General features: G+C 33.0%; 1 protein-coding gene across 1 annotated transcript in view; it reads left to right on the top strand.

The window, feature by feature from the left end:
• Window positions 1-19,873, top strand: part of LRRIQ1 (leucine rich repeats and IQ motif containing 1) — a 113,059-nt gene extending 93,186 nt beyond the window's left edge. Inside the window, exons 25-26 of the mRNA XM_050906076.1 lie at window positions 4,437-4,557; window positions 19,734-19,873. Of these exons, the coding sequence (XP_050762033.1) occupies window positions 4,437-4,557; window positions 19,734-19,873 (261 nt within the window). The remainder of the gene's footprint in view (window positions 1-4,436; window positions 4,558-19,733) is intronic.
• Window positions 19,874-22,437: the final 2,564 nt, after the last annotated feature.

Genomic DNA, 22,437 nt, shown 5'->3' with positions numbered 1-22,437 from the left:
TAATGTGGTGACATTATTAAAAACAGTGTATAAAATCAGACTTATTCCTACAATTTCTTTTCTATATTTTTTTACATCATAAAATGCCCTCTACTCTTTTCATGATTCATTCTTTTCTTTGCAGCATTTTAAAAAAAATTGTATTTTCTGAAGTGAGTAGTCCTGTAGGTTGGCGGGGGGGGAATATGAGCGATTTAACAATCTGAAGATTTATAAAACAAAAAGACTCAATGTCAGAGATACCCAAAAGTTCCTTTCATAGTGAACAGTGTTATGATGCCTACAGGCCAATTTATACTCTCTCTGTTTATATATATACACTTTACCTTTTATTGCCAAATTAGCAATATTCTTGTTGAAATAATTATGTGGGGGTTAAAAAAATGGGGCAAAAACTTACAAACTATACAGAATTAGTGTCTTATATTCATATACGTAATGTAAAATGTTGCATAAAACCTATTTCCCAGTTAGATGATGTGTCATATGCCTCATTCTGTACTCTGAAAATCTTGGCCCTTTCTAACCTCTGTCTTCCTTAGCTTCACCACCTATGCAATATGCATTTTTTGGAAACACTTCCATAAACTCTTCTAAAACTCACTGTTGAAAAAATGCTTTTAAGGCTTAGATGTTACTACTACTGTTTTCTTTAAGTCAGATTTTGTCAAAGATTTTTCTCTGGTGTGGGGTGTGCCCAAATCTTAGGTTCCTGTTAAAGTTTAGTGGCTGAAATCATGAACCAGGCAACCGTTGTGATGGGTTTTGGTTTCAGCAGCACTAATAGTTATTTGTTAGGTCTAAAACAGTAATTGCTCTAATTTGAGCAAATCATAATCTAATAATGTTATCTAAATTACATATTATGTAATTATCAGTAAGCATATGTGCACATAGGTAGGTTGTATCTTATTTACAGTAAGCAGTTCTGTCCACAAAATACTGCTACAATCCCACAACAGTATTATGTGGTGTGCCCACATAACTGGCAATGTTATGGGATTGTCACAGCCTGTGCCACATAATTACATAGCTGTTTCAAATGAATGAAATACATAGAAAAATGCAATAGAAAGTCAAAAAATAGAAAAAGGAATAAAATGTATCTCTAATGCAGAAAGCAGTACCATATAGGCAATGAAATAATGATGTGGTTTGTACACATAGACGGCTGGAGAATTATGGTTTTAAAATTTATATGGGTTCCCTTAACTTTTAAAGGTTGAAATGTGAACATACTCCTAATGCTTTTGCACAGTAACTCAGTTAAAAGCTATGAAATAGTGAAAAAAATGAAATTAACACTTAGCTGCTATCATTATAAAAAAGTAGGAAAAGTTCTGGTAAACTGAAAGAAAGAGGAAAATATACATTAAAAAAAAAAAGAGAGAGAATTAGAAGAGGAAAGCATTCCTGGGCATTTCCAGTAGTTTATTCATATGTCGTATGCTCAATCATAAAGTTTCCTGGTATGTAATAGGATCCCTAATTTGTATGTGTTCCATAAGCCTGCATTATGAAAGTACTAGATTAATATAATTTTCTAACTGATATTTGTGCACATTCCAAGAATTTAAGACATTCTTTTTTGTGGCTACAAAATGGTATTTCAATGGTTGCATATTAACAATTAAGTCTTAGCCCTTCTCATTGGGGAATAAACGCTATGTAGTAACCTGCAGTAAATCTAAGACCTTATTATGTTAATCTTGATCATTTTGATGATTTTGCTTACTACTACTGCTATATAAGTGCTTAGGAAGGCATGCTGACTTACAGTTTAAACTGGCCACTTGAAATTAATGTTTTTGCTGAATGACAAGTAGGATAGACTTCCTGATTCATCTTTGTATGTAGTTTAAGTTACCTACATGGTTAACCACTTCACTATTAATCATTATCTCCAAATCATTAAGATATAACTTGAATTTAAAAGTACTTTTTACCTCAGAAGGTTACAGAATATCTTGATAATTTAACATAGGAATAGACAAATATTCAGATGCAGAACTGTATTCAAGGCAAAGATTCCTCCTGATTGAAATTAATTTCCAATTAATTGGAAAAAAAAGGTTTGCCATGATAAAACTAAAGGCAAAAAGTCTGAAGAGTTAACTATGGTGATCACTACAGATGGAAGTCCAATACTACACTGTGAAAAAGTGTACAAGTATCTTAAATTTCTTCCAAATTTTTGGCTCTAAGCTATAAATGTAAAAGGGAAGGTTTTAATTAGCTTCAGAGGACTTTCAATCAGGTTCTTTACAAACCTGAAACTGAGTTTGCTCCAGTGATTAATACAACCTTAAATATTACTCTGACTGTAATTGGGTGAAAACACTTATCTTTATTTGAAAGAAAATAACAAATATTTTACATCAGAGAGCCAGACAGCCCTATTAAAATCTAGCATATAACACTGAATATTGTTGTCTACAAGATGATGAAGCCTCAGATTCTGTGATGATAGGTATTGGATAATAATTCTGTGGAAAGGTTAGTTGTTTAAAATACTGTGACCTCCTGGGTCTTTGGGAATTAGGACATCAGAAAACTTCTGGTGTGTGTTGAAACACGTTAGATGGAAATAAGAATGATCAATTCCATTGGTTTGAATCTCTCTGAGCATCACAATGATTGCATTATTTCTACTAAGGAAAGACTAAAAGCTTTCTATTTAAAGATTTTGAACATACGGAGCTCTCACAAGCTTAAAGCAACTGTAAATATTAAGGCCAAAAATATAAAGAGTTGGCAGGATAAAACTGTTACTCTTTTCAAAGTTTCTTCACACTGCTATGGAAGAGAAAATAAAATATTGATGTAAACAGCAATAATACAGCCTGCTACCTGTGCAAAGCAAAACTTTAACATCATGATCATTAAACATATAAAAGGCAAGCATCAGAAAACAAGAGATAAACTTTCTGTGCTGACACAAAGGGTACGCAGTCACTAAGGAAGAGTGTAAAATCTCTGTATCTCTAGAGTTGTTGGTTTGAAAATGCATGAACTTTTTAATGAATTTTACATTAAACAGTGACTGGGTAAAGACAAAGAAATGAAACAGGTCTCCATTTCATCTGAGTTCTCTAAGTTAGACTGAACTACAAAGCCTGTCTGCATTGGTGCAATGCTGCTCTTGGTACAGTGAGCTGGTTTGAACAGGAAGTCTGGAGATCGTCTCCTCCAGAATAGCCTACAAATTTATAGTAATGGCATTTTCCTGAGAAAAAGGGAGCTGCAGGCTTCAACCCCCCAAGGAAGGAGTTGAGACCCAGTCTCTTGATTCCTGATCCAGCAGTCTAGCTACTACGATATTACGCAAAAGTTTGGTGACATTACCACTAGCATAGTCTTTTCGTTGTTTGTTTGTTTTTATAAAAAATAGACTCTACTCAGTTAGACACCTAGCTTCTGAAAGGATTTGGGGCTTTTCAGCCCAGATAGAGGAAGGACTTACTCTGCCTTCTGGACTCCGCTTCTGAAGGTCCAGAGACTAGAAAAGTATGTCCTTATGCTCAGTACTTCCAGTTGACTGACTCTACACTGGGAATTTTGTAGATCGCTCTTCCGCAGTGTCTACTTTTTCCCCGTCATTGTTACTGGCCCTCAGTATCTAGTCAACAGTATTGTTAGATGGCTGCTTTTGGTGTTGAATAGCTTTTCGTTTCAAGGAAAGGGAGTTCTTGTTAAGTAAATGTGAAGTCATTTCTGCAAAACTAACAATCTACCATTTACAGTGTGTGGTATCTTCCAGGTCAGTATTTTTAACCTTTGCCCTACATGTTCCCAAAACAAGGACCCATTGCTAAAATGAAATATGATTTTAATTTCTATGTTGCCATATTTATGTGCAGGTAACATGCCTCATGCCAAAATATACCACCACTGGATGTTAGAAGTTTATAATTAGTATAATACTCTTACCCAAAGTATAATTAAAATGCTGTCTGAAGGTTATGGTTAATTAGCAAAAAACTAAAAGATTAAATTACTTACTGGGCCCTTGACTGATTGAACTGATACGTGTCCTGGATAAAACATAAATATTGCAGAAAATAATCCAATATGACATCTCTGACATTCAACTATAACTTAAATTATAGACTGGTCAGTAAATGATCTTAAGCTGTTTAAGGTTTCATCAGGCATCTGCAAGATTGATTTTCTTCAAAATTACTGTACTAAAATGTTTTCTTTTGTTGTTGCACTGACTCAGATCACAAACCACAATTTTAAGATCGGCTCTTATTTACAAAAATGCTTTGACATAGTGCATTTGTTCAGCCTAGGCAACAATAAAGGATTGTGGTATCATTTTGAAGAAGGTTGTTTGACAGACCCTGTTTGTTTATTTGGGGTAATGTGAGCTGCATTCAGAAAATGTTATATTTTGTTTCATGATTGTGTACATTCTCTCCCACTGCTTCCAGGCAAGCCCTGTAAGCAGAGAAGACACGGATTTAGACCTTGTTTCCATGGCCAGTGGAAGTGCTTTGACTGAGAACAGAGAAAAAAATAAGCAGCCACACAGGCACTCAGCAAGATCTTCAAGTAAGTTATGGTTTTTTTCAATATCAGTTTTAAAGATCACTTTAAAATGCTAGGTGGAACTGAGTATGCTTGGAATCCCTAATAACACATGCTACTTATCTTTCTGTTTCTTTCTTACCGAAAACCTTTTCATACGTTTTCTACAGTTCTGTTTAAAAACTGCATCATTATTATCAATAGACATTCCTCTTGTGATTTTAACGGGAAGTTCCCAGTGACGTATGCTAGGTCTTCTGATGATCGAGTTCTTAAAAGATTGTCTTTTCTCTAAATTATAAAAGAGTGGGTTTTTTAATGTTCTCCTTCTTTTTTTTTTCCAAAAGAGGTTTGAAAAATACATGTTTTGTTAACTGACTACCAGAACACGTAACCTAATCAAGCCGCAGATTTCTGTCATGTAGATTACGAATTATGCTGTAGTATATGCATCCCACTGAACTTACTATAGCTCAGTGGCAGAGGATCCTTTTAAAGCCTTATATTTTTACCACTCTAATATCATACAAATTAACAAAAGAATCTATATATAGAAAAAAAATTAAAAAATAATACATGAAAGTCATAAAAAGATTGCATTTTAAGTTTCATGTTTTATTTTGTGTAATATAACTGAAGAAAATGTTAATATATTTTTAATAATATGACAGACTATATTTTTTCATTTGTGTACAATGTCTTTTGCAAATAAATAAAACTCCAAATCCCAAAAATGTATGTTACAGAAAATATAAGCAGTATTAAATAACTTTGGCAAACTTATTGAAATTCCTAAAACAGTTTAAGTAGTGAATTTTCTTGAAATGTTTTATGTCAAAATAGAAATCAGGTTATTTCATAAATTATATGTAATTGCTGGATTTGCTTTTTTGATTATGTTTTCATATATGCTGACTTTTCACTTTCAATTAAAAACAAATTAAAATTCAAGGTAAACATGTAAAAATACTTGATATCTCTGTTTTTCTGCCATACTTTGTAAAGGCTTTGGAATAAAGATTTATTTACATTATATTAGTCCACCACAGGCAAAAAATAACAGTGAGTACAATTTGTCCGTGCTTATTCACTTGATTTACATTCCTAAAATTAGATTAGATAAAATTTATCATCCTGGTCTAAGTTAATTGCATCCATGCAGAAAGAATATGATTCTTTCTCTCTGCCTGCCGTCTTAGAAAAGAATGAATTGTGTCCTGAGTTTTCCTGTTTCTCTCCATTGGCTAGTGATGAAGCCCCACCATTTAAATTAGATGAGATTCCTGATTGCTAAGATCCTGAATTTAGGTGAGACAAGTCTAAGCTACTGATGTCAGTGGCAAAATTATCATTTTATTCATATATTCAAAATAGAATGTATGCACATCTTGAATAATTGATTTAAATAGTATACACTGCATTCATATTAATGTATAACTCTTGTCTAGATTGTAACCTACACTATACCTCCATCCAGAAAAATAAATAATAGGCTCTTTCGACAAAGATAGGCATGTAGAACTTGCCTATGTTAGGAGCTTGGGAATAGTAAAGAAAAAAAGTGTCATTGTATTATACCTTCAAAAAGAAGAGACTAGGAAAGGAGCAGGAAAGAACAATCAACTGGCAGAGTCATAAGTGTGAGAGAGAGAGAGACAATTTACAGTGTCTGGTAATATACATGTATTTTCATAAAATACACATCTACAGCACAATTACATATTCATTCTCCTTTCAGTAGTCCAGGAACTAAGCAAAAAAAGGCCGAGGTCTTAAGTCTTTCTATATACATTTCTGCATGTGCATCTATATAAATTTTTTCATCATAGATTTGAGAAATTAAACGGTGATGATACATTAAATTGTAATGCATATTATCTATAAAACCAGACATTACTGTTATCTTTGTACAATTTATATGCAGTATATAAACATGTTTATTATTGTATTAGTTCTGTTTGCCAAAGACTGTTGCTTTTCAATGATCAAAAATAAATTATTAGCCCTGTGGTATCCTTAATCTGAAAACATTAGAAATTTGCCTTTATTTATAATGTATTCATTATAAAATACTTTCCTGTTGTATTGTCTCTCTTGGTTTTGCTTTCTGAAATATTTAATTAAGAAGCCTAGAAACTATTTTAGTGATTTAGTAGGTGTATTCCTTTTGAGTTAGCCTGCACTTGTATTACAGAAGATCTTAGAAAAGATGCTGTGACCTTAGAGGTGCTGCCATTTGAATAAATTGTTAAATCAAGTTCTTGTACCATTTTTTCAGGAGAAGTCAACCTCAATGGTTTGACAAGCTTTAATTAATAAAATATTACTAAGTTCACTTTGCAACATCCATAATCCTGGTTGTTGCTCAGAACTCCTTTTAATTATTGGTAGGAAGCCTTTGGCAAACTGTGCTATACAACTGAGAGATGTTAGTATATATCAGAGATATTAGTTGGGGGTATCATATATGTTCCTTATATATAATTTGTAATTCAGTAATTGTATCAATAAATTTTTGAGATCCTCCAGGCTGAAAAGTGAGGATTAAAAATGAAGGATAAATGATTTTTAAGTATATTTACTCAAAAAAACCCTCAAATATGTATGATACTGAAATAAAATGCATTTTGTATACTACAGGGACATGACTGTACATGAATTATCATGTTTTTGTAAAGACAAAACATACAATGCTTCAAAGGTATTATCCTTTAATTTAGAGGGTTTTTTAGAAAGGCTAAGTCAAGATTTTTAGAAATATTTGGGGGAACTGCCCAACTTCGATGTACTTTTTGTAGATCTTATTTTCCAAAGGTAGGTTCTTAGAATTCCTGGTTAAAGAATTTTAAGGTTTTTATCACCCAGATTTACTATTTTTTTCTGAAAAAGCTGGATGGGGTAGATTAATCCTAAACTAACTTAATTCTGTTCCTTGACAAAACAAAATGAATTAAGGACTAAAAGAAGTGCTATGGACATAGTATATCTCAGTTTAAGGAAAGCATTTGTGTACTTAAAGTATTTGATGTGGTTCCGTGTTATATGTTCAAAGGGAAAATTGACTGTGTGTTAAATTCACCCAGTATTAAAAAAAAAAAAAGTAAAAAAATATATATAACCTAAAGAAAGAGTAGCAATTGTTCAGTTAGACTGATTAGTTGTCTATATAATTTAGGACCTTGCCTCTATTGATGGCCCGTATGTTATGTTCTCAAACATACTACTTTATATTCCTTCCAGAAATTATAGTTATTTCTTTATGCTCCCTGGTAACTAATTTTTCTTTTCTATTTCTTGAGGTGGTTTTTTTTGGTAGGTTTTGGGGGGGGGGGGGGGTTGTTCATTCTTGTCTGACCACTGCTAAGATCTTAATCTCTGTGGTACCTAGTGCCATTAAGTTGCAAAAGTAGGTGTGTTAGAATGACCTTCTGCTGATTATATTTTCTGCCTTTCAGTTTCACATAAACTTACCTTGCTTTTGTAAAAACGGAAAGAAAAAAAAGTTCTTTTTCCCTGATGTATAATTTCTGTGTAATATACATACATGAGCTATGATGGTTGGTGGCTTGCAGTCAGAGTTATGCAAGATTGAAGTATCGGTCCTACACTCATTGGTATTTTTATTAACTCCATAAATATTGGTGTGAATTGCTGGTTATATTTTTTGTTTTAATACTTTCCTGAATACTGGTAGGGTAGTCAGCACTAAGTTGCAAGAAGGGCATAGAAATATTTTGCAAGAATTAGAAGTTAAGTAATTATTTTTTTTATACCTAGCTAGACAGGTTGATTTTTTTTATACTAAAGTCCAGTTTGTGAGTAGGCTATGACAATCATCAACTCCATTCTATCATCCTAATCTGGTTCTGGCCAACCAATGTTGGACATTTAGATGAGTCTCCTACTTATTTACTTTGTCTACCTGTCATCACAATTTTGTGGTTTTCTTTTCTCTGCAAATCTTAAACTTTATTTTCATTGTACTTCTTGTCTTCTGAACTGCAGTCTTTTGACAGGGATTTCCAGAAGCGCCAGAATTTGAAAGTGGAATGCAATGGGAGCTGTGCCTCTAATTGTTATTTAAAATACTGCCCAGAATTCTTAATTCTTCTCTTCCCTGAATTCTAGTCTTTCAGGGAGCCTCTGATATCAGTCAAACACTGCTTTCCCGGAAAAAAAATTAAAAATTTGGACCTGAATCTTGTCATTTCTTAATCACCCCTAGTTCGAAAAACGGCCCATAAATACTATCTCCACTACAAAACATTTATCAATTTCATTTCTCAGATAATTTCAAACTTTACCATTCTGTTATTCAGTGAAATTAAATTAATGACGTTTAATAATGCCTTTCTTATAGTGGAAAGAATTCAAACTCAAAGAAAAAAAAAAAACAAACACAATAACTTTTGTTTCACTTTCCTTTTTACATCTTTCTCTCAATTCTTCTTTTTCCTCCTGACAGAATCCCCACCTTGATTTTTTTTGCCTTCCTTTCTTTGATAATGAGAGTCCTTAGAAAGTCATCAACTTTGTTTTAAGCAGAAGCTTCACTTCTTAAAAAAATTCCTTCTTTCCTACTCCTTTTTCCTTAGCATTAGTATTGTCTATATATTCTAGTTCTATAACTGCTGTCTTTCATTTAGGATTTGTAAACTCCCTGTGTGCAGTAAACATCTCATTTTTAAGCTCTCCATGCCTTTACTCATATTTTACCAAGGGGTTTCTGGTGGTCTTCTTTTCTTTCCTTTTTTTTTTTTTGTTTATGCAGTCTGAATTAGAAATTTGCCATGTTATAGAAACTGAGTAAGAAACATCTTAGAAGCATGGGATCAAATATGGAGGTACTTATTTAGTAGCCATTTCAATTTCTCGGCATTTACCTGCTTAGCAGACTTCCAAGAAGATAATGGTAAAATTTATGCTTTCTCCTTAGAAATGTGTAGAAATGCTGTAAATTTATAGAGGATATTTACAGTACAAATTACTTATTATCATCAGCAAAATGCTGAACCCAATTTACCTTAGAAATCACAACTGCTGTCACGTTTTAGGAATAAAGCTGTCTCTTCTGTAAGTCACATCTGATTATATGACCACGTGAATGTTAGTGAACAAGCATTTTGTCCAATAAAAGATAGTGAGATGATTCCATCCTATTAATATTTTTGTGCTCAGAAAAAGAAAGCATATAATGGATGAGAAAGGGTTCTACAGTTCTGAATTAAAATTTACCAGGCTTTGATACCTAGTAGAAAAGCATGAATATTGTTTTGAACATCCTTTCAACATAATATTTTTTTCCATGCAGATACGTCTGGACTTCTTACCAGAATACAAAATATGCCTCAGAAAAAGAGCTGTCGATCCACCATACATTAATGCATAGCATATATTTACATGGTCAGAGGAAAACAGTTAGGAACTAATTAAATCTATGTTATAGGCTGAAAGAATGCAAAATAGCCTCAGTCTGGAAACCCTTAGACATGTTAGAATAGAATGGTACCTAGGCAAAAAGCTGTGCAGAGAGATGGGGTAATTTAGCAGTGGCACAACTCTATATGAATTTGAAATTCTTTAATGACTTCCAAACAAGAGCTCGCTCATATCCTGAAAACTTATGGTGCAGGTAGATGAAGCTCATAATCTTAATATTGTGTCACATCTGAATTTTCCATCCAACATGGACGCTTTCTTTTAAATAATCAGTGAGAAAAGGCACCATATTAGAAATTAATAAATGAGTACAATACTCTTCATTATATTTTAAACATTCTTCAGTATGCTGAACTTTACTTGATGTCCTATAGGTGAAAATACACAGCACAATGGAACTTGTTCATGTGCAGACTTAGATACTAAAACCTACTTTTCGGTGTATGGTGCTGATAGGATACATTTTATCCACATGAGAGAAAGTATTTGACTGCAGATTCAAGAGTTTTGGTTTTTTCCAGTTCTGTCACTAGCTTGTTAGTTGATATTAGGAACGTCATTTTGAATCTATATACATCAATTTTCCTATCTGCAGAAATAGTAGTCATGATATATACCATCCTTGTATAATGTTTGTGTATCTGCTGATGAAAGGATGATAGCATCGTTATGTTTAACTGTTAGGAAAGGGAAGGGGCCGCCTCCTCATTTGTGAACTGGATAAACTATTTGGAAGCTGCCATGTCAACAAAGGAGTAATGTTACAGATGGATATACACAGGTACCGCCACGCAAACGACAAACTAGTTACAGTATGGTGACAAAATCAAGGGATACGTCAAATGGTGGAATGATTAATTCACAAAATAAAGATAATTGGTGACAATGTAGGTCTAACTCATTCTTTCAGAGTTTCTTAAATTCACTAACTGATTTTCTTAACTGGGGAGATGTTGTATTGAGTAACAATAGAAGTGCAGTTGTCCTTCAAGAAACGTTATTAAAAATTCAACAAACAGTTTATAATGATGAAACTAGGAAAAATCAGATGTGTACCATGGATTTCTTTCCAGTATAGATATAAGTCCTATGTTCAGAAGTGAAGTAAATCAGCATAGGTGTCATGATTTATGTGTGCAGCGAGCTATTTATCTTAATATTATCTACTTGAAAAGAAGGCTTCTCTCAAAAATGAACACAAAATCGTGAAGTGAATTTCTGAGGTGAAATCCTGGCTTAATCAAAGCCAGTAAGCTAGATTGCAGTATGATACATGCATCTAATACACGATGCAAAAAACTTCAATTTCTTACTGTTTTTTTTTCTGTTCACAGATATAACATCTGAGTATTTCCCTGTTCTTGCAGTATGCAATCTTAATAACTTATATTTTTTTTAAAATATAAGGAAACACACACGTAGGCCTGGCTCATCAGTGTAATTCCACTGATTTCCATGCCCAAGTGCTTTAAAAATTTGACTAGTGGAGATTGTGATTAAGAAGAAAATCTGGACCAGGAAGGTACTTGTGTATAATTTTGCATAATAAGAATACTCATGCATGCAAATTTGGCATATTCTGAAGGATCAGAACTTTTTTCTATTTGTTAAACACAGCTGAAAGATACTGCTTTCCTGACCCTTTGAGGTTATTATGGAGATGCATATATATTTTTCTATGTATTAGTTAACTGTCGAACAGCATATACCTAATCTTTTTGAACAGACTACAGAATGATAATTTACATTACTAGATGCTGCTTAATTCACTTTGAGGTTACATATTTAAAAAATGACGTAAATGCAGATTTTAAAAGGCACTTAGAACTTGCTTTCATTAAATTTAGCAGGCTAGGGAGAAAAATGATACATTATCTCATGTAATTTCATCATCTGTGTTTTGAATTATGGAAATAATTCAAGAACTACGTATAACAGATACACACAGACATTTCCTAAATTTTAAGTGCTTAATTTTACAGCCTGGTAGTCTTTTAGTAGGGTTTGGGGGTTCATGGGGGGAGTGTTTGATTTTTTCAAAGAGAAACCAGGTTAAAAAAAAAGAGAAAATCCATTCTGAGACTTTGACTTACATGTAACTTAGATACCTACTTGGAACCTTGGAACCATTAGACCCACCACAAGGATTTCTGTCATATGATATGAGTAAATAATAACAATTCTAGGTTTCCTTTGCTGTGGGATATTTGTCAAGTAGCTTCAAAAATATTTCTCAAGTCAGTGCACAGAAAGACTCAGTAGTGAATGTTGGGCTATTACAGAGTTGTTGCATTGGATGGCAAAGATGTGTCTATAGATTTTTTCCCGCAGACAATCTTTCTTTCCTTGTTTTTTTCCTTCTAATTTGTCTCTTTTTCATTGCTGACTTTTCCACAGTTGTGTTCCATAATCCTTTCTTTTACTATGAACAGTTCTTGTTTCTACCCCTTCAACTTCTTATTCCAGCATAAGCTTCCTCTCCCATCCATTCTTAGGCTTCCTTTCCACAGTCACCTTTGAGTCTTATGTCTGTTTCCACAGATCCTTGTCCGATTACCTTTTTCCTCTCTCTCTCTCTATTCCCTTTTGTATCCAGATATTTCTTGCCAGTATTCCTCAGATTCATCATCTCCTAGTTTAAATCTCCTCCAAATTTGGCCTGGTTTAGTGTACTATTTAGGCAGATCCTGAGTCCAGAATCTTAATGTACTTATTCTCTGTATCCTTTCTTATCATCACCTGTATTTTCACTTCTTTTAATTATGTAAATTCTGAGAGTTAGGGCCCATCTAGTGCCCCTTAATCCGTCTTTATTCTTACTCAGTTCCCCTTTGCCAATTCACAACTTTCTTCTTCCGCACGTTTTCTGTATGCTCTCTGTGTCAGTCTATTTGTCAAGTCATTCTGGTCTCTTGTGCCAGCTATGTCAGGGTATTGTTTCCCAAGTTAACCTTAGTTTCTCTCACCTTAACTCCAAGTCAGTCTCATTTCTCTCTCAGGTTTTAATTCTAGCCCTCTGCTGCTTCTCTCAGTCTCCTTCCTATAGGAGCTTTGGTTCTTATCCTCTCCATGGTTCCTGTAGCTAGGCTCCATCTGCCACAGAGAGTGTGAACCAAGTAGGCTCTTAAGTTCCCTGACCTAGCATGATCTTCAACATTATTTTTATGAATAGTCTTGCTTAGCACCGTGTAACATCATGGTAAAGCGCGTTTCCATGCTGACTGATGTTTTAGGGAATATAGCCCAAAAAATCAAGAACTTCTGCTCCGATCATCTAGAAACTTCAATTTGTATATACTTGATCAAATTTGGACAGATCCTAAAAGCAAGGCTCTGTTACTTGGTGTACTTCAAGTCTCCTCTACAAAGGGCAACATATATACTTCACGTATTTTCTTAGAAGTGACCAACCTTTCAGAAAACTTTGGCCAAAGGCAGATACTCAGTATGTAAAATTTCATCCTAAATGGTCAAAATTGGGGAAATAGATAAGGAGCTGAAAAACAAAATAAATATTGGGCTTTAATAATCAATGGTGCTAAAAGTCCTGTTTGTAGTTAGGAAAATGTTATATTTTACAGGAACATATTTGGAACATTATGTTTATTACGTTGTGGTTTTTTAAGTGTGTAGAATGGCAATTAATAAATGTTTATGACTTATTCTTGTAAATGCATGTCTATCTGAATTCCTTCATGTGACTGAGTCACATTTTAGAGTTCAGATTATTCAAGTATGTAATTGTCAGCATGATCTGGTTAGAACAGCATCAATGTTTGATAAACAAAGATATTTAAGTTCATTGTTTCTATAAAATTTTAAGATTAGTCTCTAGTCCTGCCAACTTGAAGTCAAGGAGATTTACAGACAAAATTAATCATTTGCTTAAAAAAAAAAATGAATCATGAATATGTTTTTTCTTCAAATCTCCATATGGCAAGGAGATACATCTTTACATATTATATGGGATTTTGTATAAGATGCTCCTGAGGCTTCTTAATGCTATTCAAATATAAGTGTGAAATACAAAAATTTAATGTAAAATTGCAATACAATAAATATATTTTTGTTTTGATGTAAACAATGCAACTAAAAAAAATTTTTGATCCAATTTCAATATAGCCATAAATAACATTATTAAAAAGTAACTTTTCTGAGATTGTAACATTTATGTTTTTCACAGACCTGCTGAACCTAGCTTCTTTCCAGAGCTTAAATTGATGTAAACGCTTTGCTGCTAAGGATTCGTTCTGGTCACTTCCATTAAAATGTTGAAGTTTTTTCTCCATGCCCTCATATGCTGTATTTGCTCTTAAGTAATACAATATGGTAAGGACTTTGAAATAAATTATATCTCCAGACACACAATGTTAGGTGGATCGATAAATGCCCTATGACGTCTACTGTACATCATAAAATTTCTATCATAACCTGTTTAACAAAGCTTTTCTTCTTGGACACCAAGAATTTCATTCAAAGCATTTTACATATTGCATTACTTATCAAAACAGAGGATATGTAAACCTTGACATTTGTTAAAAGACCCAGGCTTTAACCAAAAAAGACCAGAACAAATCAATAGCAGAAAACAGATTAAACAACAGAAAAGTGACTGCTCAGAAATAGAAGCATGTGAGCTTAACCCAAGACAAGTTTTCAACACATACTCAAAAGAAATGGTTATTTGATATATACAGGCACCTGAAAATCTCTCAGACTATACTGGAGCTTCATATAGTCAAATATTACAATTAAATGAAAGCACAGTAAATAACTGTTACAGCCTGTCTTCCAAAGCCTAGTTTGGGATAGGAGAAATTAAATTGCTTTTCTTGGCTAAGATTTTGTTCCCATATGAGTGGGTATTAGAACAACTGTATATCATGTTAAATTATACTTAATACACTTGCCAGGTTCTATTTAATTCTAGTACCAGTAATGGTAAAAATTATTATTATTATTATTATTATTATTATTATTATTGTCAAAAATATCAGTACTTTATAGAGTAAAACCAATGTAATAGTTCTAATTTATATTTAGTAAAGATACTTATATCTTGAAACAATGTGAATCTTTCTGTTGTTGCCTTTGCGTAAGGCCTGGTACAAATATGGAACAAATACGGAACAAATAAGGAACATACGTACATGGAACATAACATGAAAATAAAGTATTATGATCATGCTTACAATTATTCATAAATCACAAATACACATGTGCATACCTATGTGTATATGTATGCAGATTAGTAAAATATATGCCTTACAGATCTCTTTATATTTATAGCAAAATACAACTGTAAATGTCACCTTTTATTTTACTAGTCAAAAAGTTCTGATAATAGTAATTTTATTTACTCATATATGCTAATACATGAACCGTTCATTTGCAAGACATTGCAGTTTAGGGAAAAAAGGAGGTATTGCAAATCCAAGCTTGCTGTAAAAACTGTTCACATCATTAGTAATGCTGTAAGAGAAAGATATAAGCTCTTTCAAAAAAAATATTGAGGTGTAAAGTAAGACTTTCAAATAAAGTACACCCTGAAGAACAGTTAAAGTATCTCACAGAGATTTTTAATACTTTAGTAATACCTGAATATCTGACCTTGCAGAACTTCAGGTGTATGCTTGGTAGAACATTTTTAAAAATGCCAAGTGTTTTCATTTGCTATCAACCCTTGGGGTTTGGTGAATCTTTGCTTTATTTTTCTGTACATTGAAATAAGTATCCTCCCCACTTTTTATCATTTTCTCCCCTTTTCTTAAAATAAAAAAATCTCATAAAGCAGTAAAATTGCACAACTTACCCTGAGCAGATATAAATGTATTTATATCCAAGGAGAAGCAGCAAAGTACAATAAATATAAGTAAAGACAACAAATATAAGTGAAACAAATATAATAAGGATTCAGTTACCTATTCATTTTAATATGTTTTGTTTGGTTTGGTTGGGTTTTTTTTAGAAAAACGAGACTGTATTTTTAAGGAACATTTGTAGGTTTAGTCTCTTAATTCAAAGTGGCATTGTCATCCCTTACCAGACTCTCTTGTCTTCCCTCATCCCCTCGATCTAGACAAAATTCTAACCATTTGCTAACAGAGCTGTCTTTACAATATTTCTGAAGGAAAAAATTGCCTGTTTGAATAATATAAAATCAGAAAACCTGTTGTAAACACAGGTATTAACAACAAAATAACTGAGTTTTAGTTTTAATTTATATGTAATATTTTTACTTCTTGCAAGACTCTACCTAGATGCTTACTTTATATTCAAGTGCAAAGCTGCTCTTACTTCACCTCAAGAGTGTTCATACCTAGATTTTCACTGAAATAGCAAAAGATATGAATTAAAAATAAGCATAGTAATTTGTGGGCACATGTATGATAAATCAGGTAAGTCCTATATTTGCAATGCATTCCATTCCTATATTTTCATTTTTCTTTCTATTTGTTCTTGCATTAAACTCTAGGAGAAAGAAGTGCAATAAAAACCTTTCTCATATTTGACTAATACCTTCATTGTGAATGAGGTGTTTCTTTGCTTTATAACACGATTTCTCAATCATAATTAACATTTAAGCCAGTAGCAGTCTGTGTGTATAATGTCTGAGAATTAGGTATAATATGAATAGTAGTAAGCAAACTTCACTATGCTTATATGCCGGTCTGACTCATATCTGTGTTTGAGAATTCTTCTTCAGGGACTAGGCTGTTGGATCGCCATGCCAGTCCTGTCTTTCATCACTCCAGTTAGGCTGATAACTGGAACAGCAGTGTTGATAATAATACCCATCTCTCAGTACTATTTAGTAGATATCAAAAGTTCTTTATCAGAAGAGCAAGCATAATTATGCCCATTTCAAAGATGAGAAGATGGGACGTACAAAGGGAGTGATTTACAGTGATTTACAACAAACCTGTCTTGTAGATATTTCATTCTAAATTAGTTGATCATTCCCTACAATGGTTTTATTTTACGTGGCTGAAAGTGCTGAGAACTGTGTGAAGGATGGAAAGAAAGAATACAGAATAGTCTATGCTTTAATTCAGTTTGTCTAGGTCAGTACTGTGTAGTAAAGTTTAAAGCAGACCCTGGGAAATCTAACCAGCACTTCAGGCTAAAGAAAAAGGGAGCTGTGACTGTCAGACTTTGGGATAGCCTCTAATTTGTTAAACCTGCATTCAAGGGAGCAGAGAGTCTATACCTTTAGAGTATCTGGGATTCTGCGAAAATACCTTCAGGCTGAGGAAGTTATCCTGTTCTGTTACTGAGGGTCTACCAATCCTGAGCTATGATTCTCACAGACGTCTAAAATGTTTTGTCAGACAGCTTATATGCACTCAAGCTTAATAAGTTATTACATTTTACTCACAAAATATTTGACTACGCTACCCTCTAAACAATGCACAAATCAGTTACAATTAAAAATAAAATAAATAAATTTGTGAACTTTTGACTCTGAAGTTTAGACAAGCAGAATTCATGCTATGACAGATGCGGCTGTTATTCTGCTAAAATACAAGGATATATTAGTAATTTATGAAGACTTTTCACAAGTTTCTTGCAGCAAATTACAGCAAGTCTTTGGGGATTTTTTTAATGGAATAGTAATATACATTTCATAGTAATGGAAGGACAATATATCCCTTCCAATGAATTGCATATAGTTATAAGTGGAAAGCCAGAAAACCTACATTTACAGATTTCTGAAGTCCATCATGAAAATAATATTTAGCAGTACAGACAGATTTATAAACAAGTGAGGTTGTTAGTCCAGAAATAATCCAGATTAGGTATTAGCATGAGGTTGACTTCCTGTTTTGCTACATTTACTCTATCACTTCTAGACTAATTTTCAAATTTATTATTGATGTTTTTGTCCTAGCATTTGTATTTATTCTGTTTTAAAAATAATGTACTAAAAAATATTTGTTTTGTTGAAACATAGAAATAAATAACTGGTATGTCTAGTTTACCTTTATCATTGATACAACCTTGAAGATGAGTGCATAGGAAAATCAGTCTCAAGCATAAGTTAGCCCCAAACTTCTTTTCCAGTCTAAACATGCAATAGCTATTTCCCTTTTTTTTTTAACAAAGAACATATTCCAGTCTTAATTCTTTTTGTTGTTTAACGATGTTTGCAACTTCAGAAAACATCTCTTTAAATTAAAGGGAAGTGTTTTTTTAATATTATTACCATGTTAGATTTATTTTGAAGATTCAGTAATTAACCACTTAATTTACTAATTTGAAGGTTTCAGCCTTCAGTGAATGTTATGGTTCCCAGTCAAAAGAATTAATAGAAAGTTCAGTGCTTGATTAAATAACTTTATTCTTTGCTCTTTAACAAAAGCCTTTCTGCACTAGAGAGATCTGCTACCATTTGAGGTGTTAAAAGGATCCAAAGGCAAGGAAACTGGGAATGCTGTAGAGGCAAGACGTTAGTATTTTAAACCTTTATCGGATAGACCTAGAGTAAGTTACATATTTTAAGAAAAAACTCAATTGGCTACATCTGTAGAGCCATAAGGAAACAAACAGAGATCACGTTAAAAATACTTGAAAGCTCTTGGTTGCAAAAAGAGAGAACTATTTACTAAGATACATTTGCAATAATTTAAAACTTCATAAAAAAGGGAACTGTAGGCTGGGAAAAGCTCCTGACGTTTAGATCTAGCAGACTACAGAAGAGCATCCACAAGAAAACAAGGAAGTTGTTACTGTGTGAAACTTATAGCTATGTTGTATATATTAGTAGATAGAATGATATTCAGTCATATGATTTAAGCTTTGTTTTAATTTTTGGGGAGTATTTATTGTGAGAAATTTAATTTTGCTATTGAAAAGTACTAAAAAGTTAAAATATCAGAAATACTAAAAGTACATAGTAATCTTTTCCTTTGATAGGTGGCAAAAATGTTTGTAAAATTTTTATTTGATAAGCTAAGATAGCATGCTGATTTTTTATATATATATGTGTATATACATATAAAACTGCTGTACTGTGGACATCATATCATTCTCTTGCAAAGTTTGAGTTGTCTTCCACAGATGCTTTCTTCCTTACAGATGTCTAAGAAAGATATTTCCATCTGTAAAGTGTTGGTTTGTGTCAAATAAATATCATACCTTTGGTCAGGTCTACTGCTTATTTTATTTACATAATTGTCTTAAGTATTTTGTAGAAACTATTGTCTAAATTACTCAAGTGTCTGTGTGCATGACAATGAAAGTGATTATTTCACATATTTCTATGTGTGCTTAAACTTGCTGTGGCACCATTCAGCATCAAAGTTTAAGTATTCCTGGGCTTTGAAAAAAAGAAATCTCTCTTTTATTTGGTCTAATATAGTAAAACAATAACTTGTTAATTAGATATATCTTCTGAACTAGTTCTCCATCCACTTGAAGGATGAATGACATTACTAGTTTCTGTGTCAAAAGCATTACATATCTCTATGTGCGTTTAAAATATGTTCAAAAGGGACAGATAGTGGCACTTTTAAAAATATGATAATTTTGTGTAGTAATTTTACTGTCTATTTTGATAAGGACTTTGTTTTTTAAAAACTACTACCTTGTGAAAATACTTGTATTACTTTTAAAACAGAGCAATACGTAATTATAAAGTTGTGTGCTATCTAATTAGACATATTAATGTATATTATTATCTTAAAAAGAATATGATGCAGTGAAATTTAGGGAGTTTTGGTTGGTTGTTTTTTAATTTCACATGTCTGTTTATTGTTTAGAAAAGAATATATCTACTCCAGAAAAATCATGTTTGGGTCCATCTCATAAAGAACGGATATCATTTCGAGACCATCCAGTGCAGCTCAGCGGAGGATGGGGAGCAGGCAAAAAAAGGCAAAAGCTTAAAAATATTAGCTGAATATTGGAGATAATTTAACTAGTTGATTTAATCAAGTATGGAGAGCATATGGAGAGCTGTTTCTTTTTAAGCCTGTGAATATCAATTTTTGGATTCTCATTTATTAGCAATATAAACAGTTACAGTTAACTACATTTGACTTATTTTATTATACATGGTTACAGTGCTTTGGGGTTTTTTTTTGGTCAAAGTATTTTATACCTGTCAGTAAGTTATCACAGTTTGTGTTTTCAATGGCTTATATGTTCATGTGGTGTAGAATGCAGAACTGATTAACCCTACAAGGATTGTTGTACAGTGAATAAGTTTAGGCTTGCTTATAAGAACTGGTTGAGATGTGCAAACGTAATAATGGTTCATGCTTCTGTGATGTATGTCACATATCAAAACACTGAATTCTCATTTTCTCACAAATAAAATACATGCTTGCAAACTGTGTTGTGAGCTGTGTTGTGAGCTGTAACAGCAAGTAATACCATTCTTAGAGAAGGTTGTTTAGAATATTTTACTGAGGCAGCAAAAATTTGCAGCAACCTACAAATGGTGGGGATGCACTTACCTGTTTTTAGTAATATGGGAAGTCCTCTAGAGCTTTCATGCTAAATTATGGGCATAACATGATAAAGCAATCTGCTATAGTTTTATACTTCCAAAGACTTCTAATATTTTCCTAGAGGATTAAAGAAAAAAAATATAAGTTCTCATTTTGTTCTGGGGTAATGTAACATTACATCTATATGACACTGTTAACCTAACTTTATTTGTTCATGTAGCCAGACTCCTTCAGACCCATGTGTAAAAGTTTTGTGGTGCAAGGAGATCTAGAGAAAGAGAAGAAATACTATTTCAGCTATTCATGGGTATCTAACTTATTACTTCTAGTGAATGCTCTGTCCATCAACACACAGGACAGAAAATGTCCTTGATTTCAAAGCCTAACATTATTTTAATGTTTTCCACTTTGAGGGTGGAAGTTGCTAATTGGATCTAGAGAAGTCTGTCTTTGGTATTTCCTCATCTGTTTTTGTCCAATATTGTGAAGCCTCAACCCCCTACAGACTGAGAGAGGTGGGGAGGGTAATGGAGCTTGACACTTCAGTCAGTAAAGAACATAAATTCTTATGTTGTGGCTGTTTTTAAAATGTACTTAAATTACATATGACATTATTTTGTGAGGTGCTTTTTATGCTAACATACACATGTGACTATGGATTGAAAGCAGTTATCTCCATTTTTGTGAATGCTCGCACTCGTTTTCAGATTAAAAGATGGCTAATCTCATAGAAAACCTCCAGTAAATAACCTTGCTCGTTTGAATCAGCGTGCTGTTTTTATTTTCATGTTACTTTTGAAAAGTCAGTGCGGCCTACTTCAGAAAAGATGTCTTTACCTTTCTGAGGAATGATGGTCAGTGAACGTTGCTCGGCCTGACTGTAGAAATGCTGTGGTTGTCAGCAGGGTATAAAATATCACTAGATACTTGTGTTATCTAGTTAGTTTCCCAATGTATGTAGTAAGTGTTAAACTGGATTTCCAAATCTGCTATATAATGACTTTTAAATGTCACCCCCAAAGACTGGGGCTTTTGTGATTTCAGTCGTATCATCAAGGATATAAGTTTTATAGGAAAAACTTTGTTAGTTCAGAATGTCTGCCACTATACGTGGCAGTGTGGTCAGTAAATAGATACACCACTGTTATGGGTGTTAACTGGAGATCAAAATGCAAAATCAAGCGGTTCATAGTTTAACGCTTCTTGCATATTATTCTCTCTATTTGTCTAAGAGTATCCATAATATACTGCACATCACCACAGCTGTAAATAAGAGATATTTGTATTTCAGATTTCATAAATCTTTCTGTATCTATATCGTCTATATCTACCTCTATATCTAAAAAAGATCTGCTGTATAAAAGTCATCACACCTGATCTCTTTTGCTTTCCAGGTGTTTCTGAATGAGAAATACCTCCAAGCCTAAATAAAATATTTTGGCAACATTTTTAAAGGCATTTTATTTTGCAAAGAGAAAATAATAGCTTTTTAACATACAATTTGCTAAATTACAAATTGGAGTGACAATATTCACTGACATGCCTTTTCAGATTCATAATATGCTTAGTCTGCTATTCCATAAGTTGATATTGTCATGCATAGGTTAAGTAGTATGCCCAACAGAAATTAAGTTATAAAATATGCCAAAATATGTTGCTGTTTTCACTACATAACATTGTGATGTGTAATAGGATGATGTCTTGTTATTGTACCCAACACATTTTTTTAAGAATTGCAGTGTTGAAAGTACAGTGTGTCTGGTCAAATATGGATAAATGTGCAAGGTGCAACTTCTGTTCAAGCTAGCAGAAAGACCTTTATTGCTTTCAGGAATAAGGTGGAGCAACCCTAAATCTGGGCAAATGCCTGCTGTTCATAGTCACATCTTGCAGTATGTAAGGTCAGAGGTAACATGAATGCTACACATGGTGACATATTTATGACATGAATTTTTCAAGCCCTGTTCTGCACAGCAGAAAACTGTTTCATGCTTTCTTTGTGTCCTGGGTT

The sequence above is a fragment of the Gymnogyps californianus genome, chromosome 1 (genome assembly GCF_018139145.2).
Source record: "Gymnogyps californianus isolate 813 chromosome 1, ASM1813914v2, whole genome shotgun sequence".
Taxonomy (NCBI): Eukaryota; Metazoa; Chordata; class Aves; order Accipitriformes; family Cathartidae; genus Gymnogyps; species Gymnogyps californianus.
Note: the sequence above shows the minus strand (reverse complement) of the source record. Positions and strands in the feature narration are given on the sequence as shown.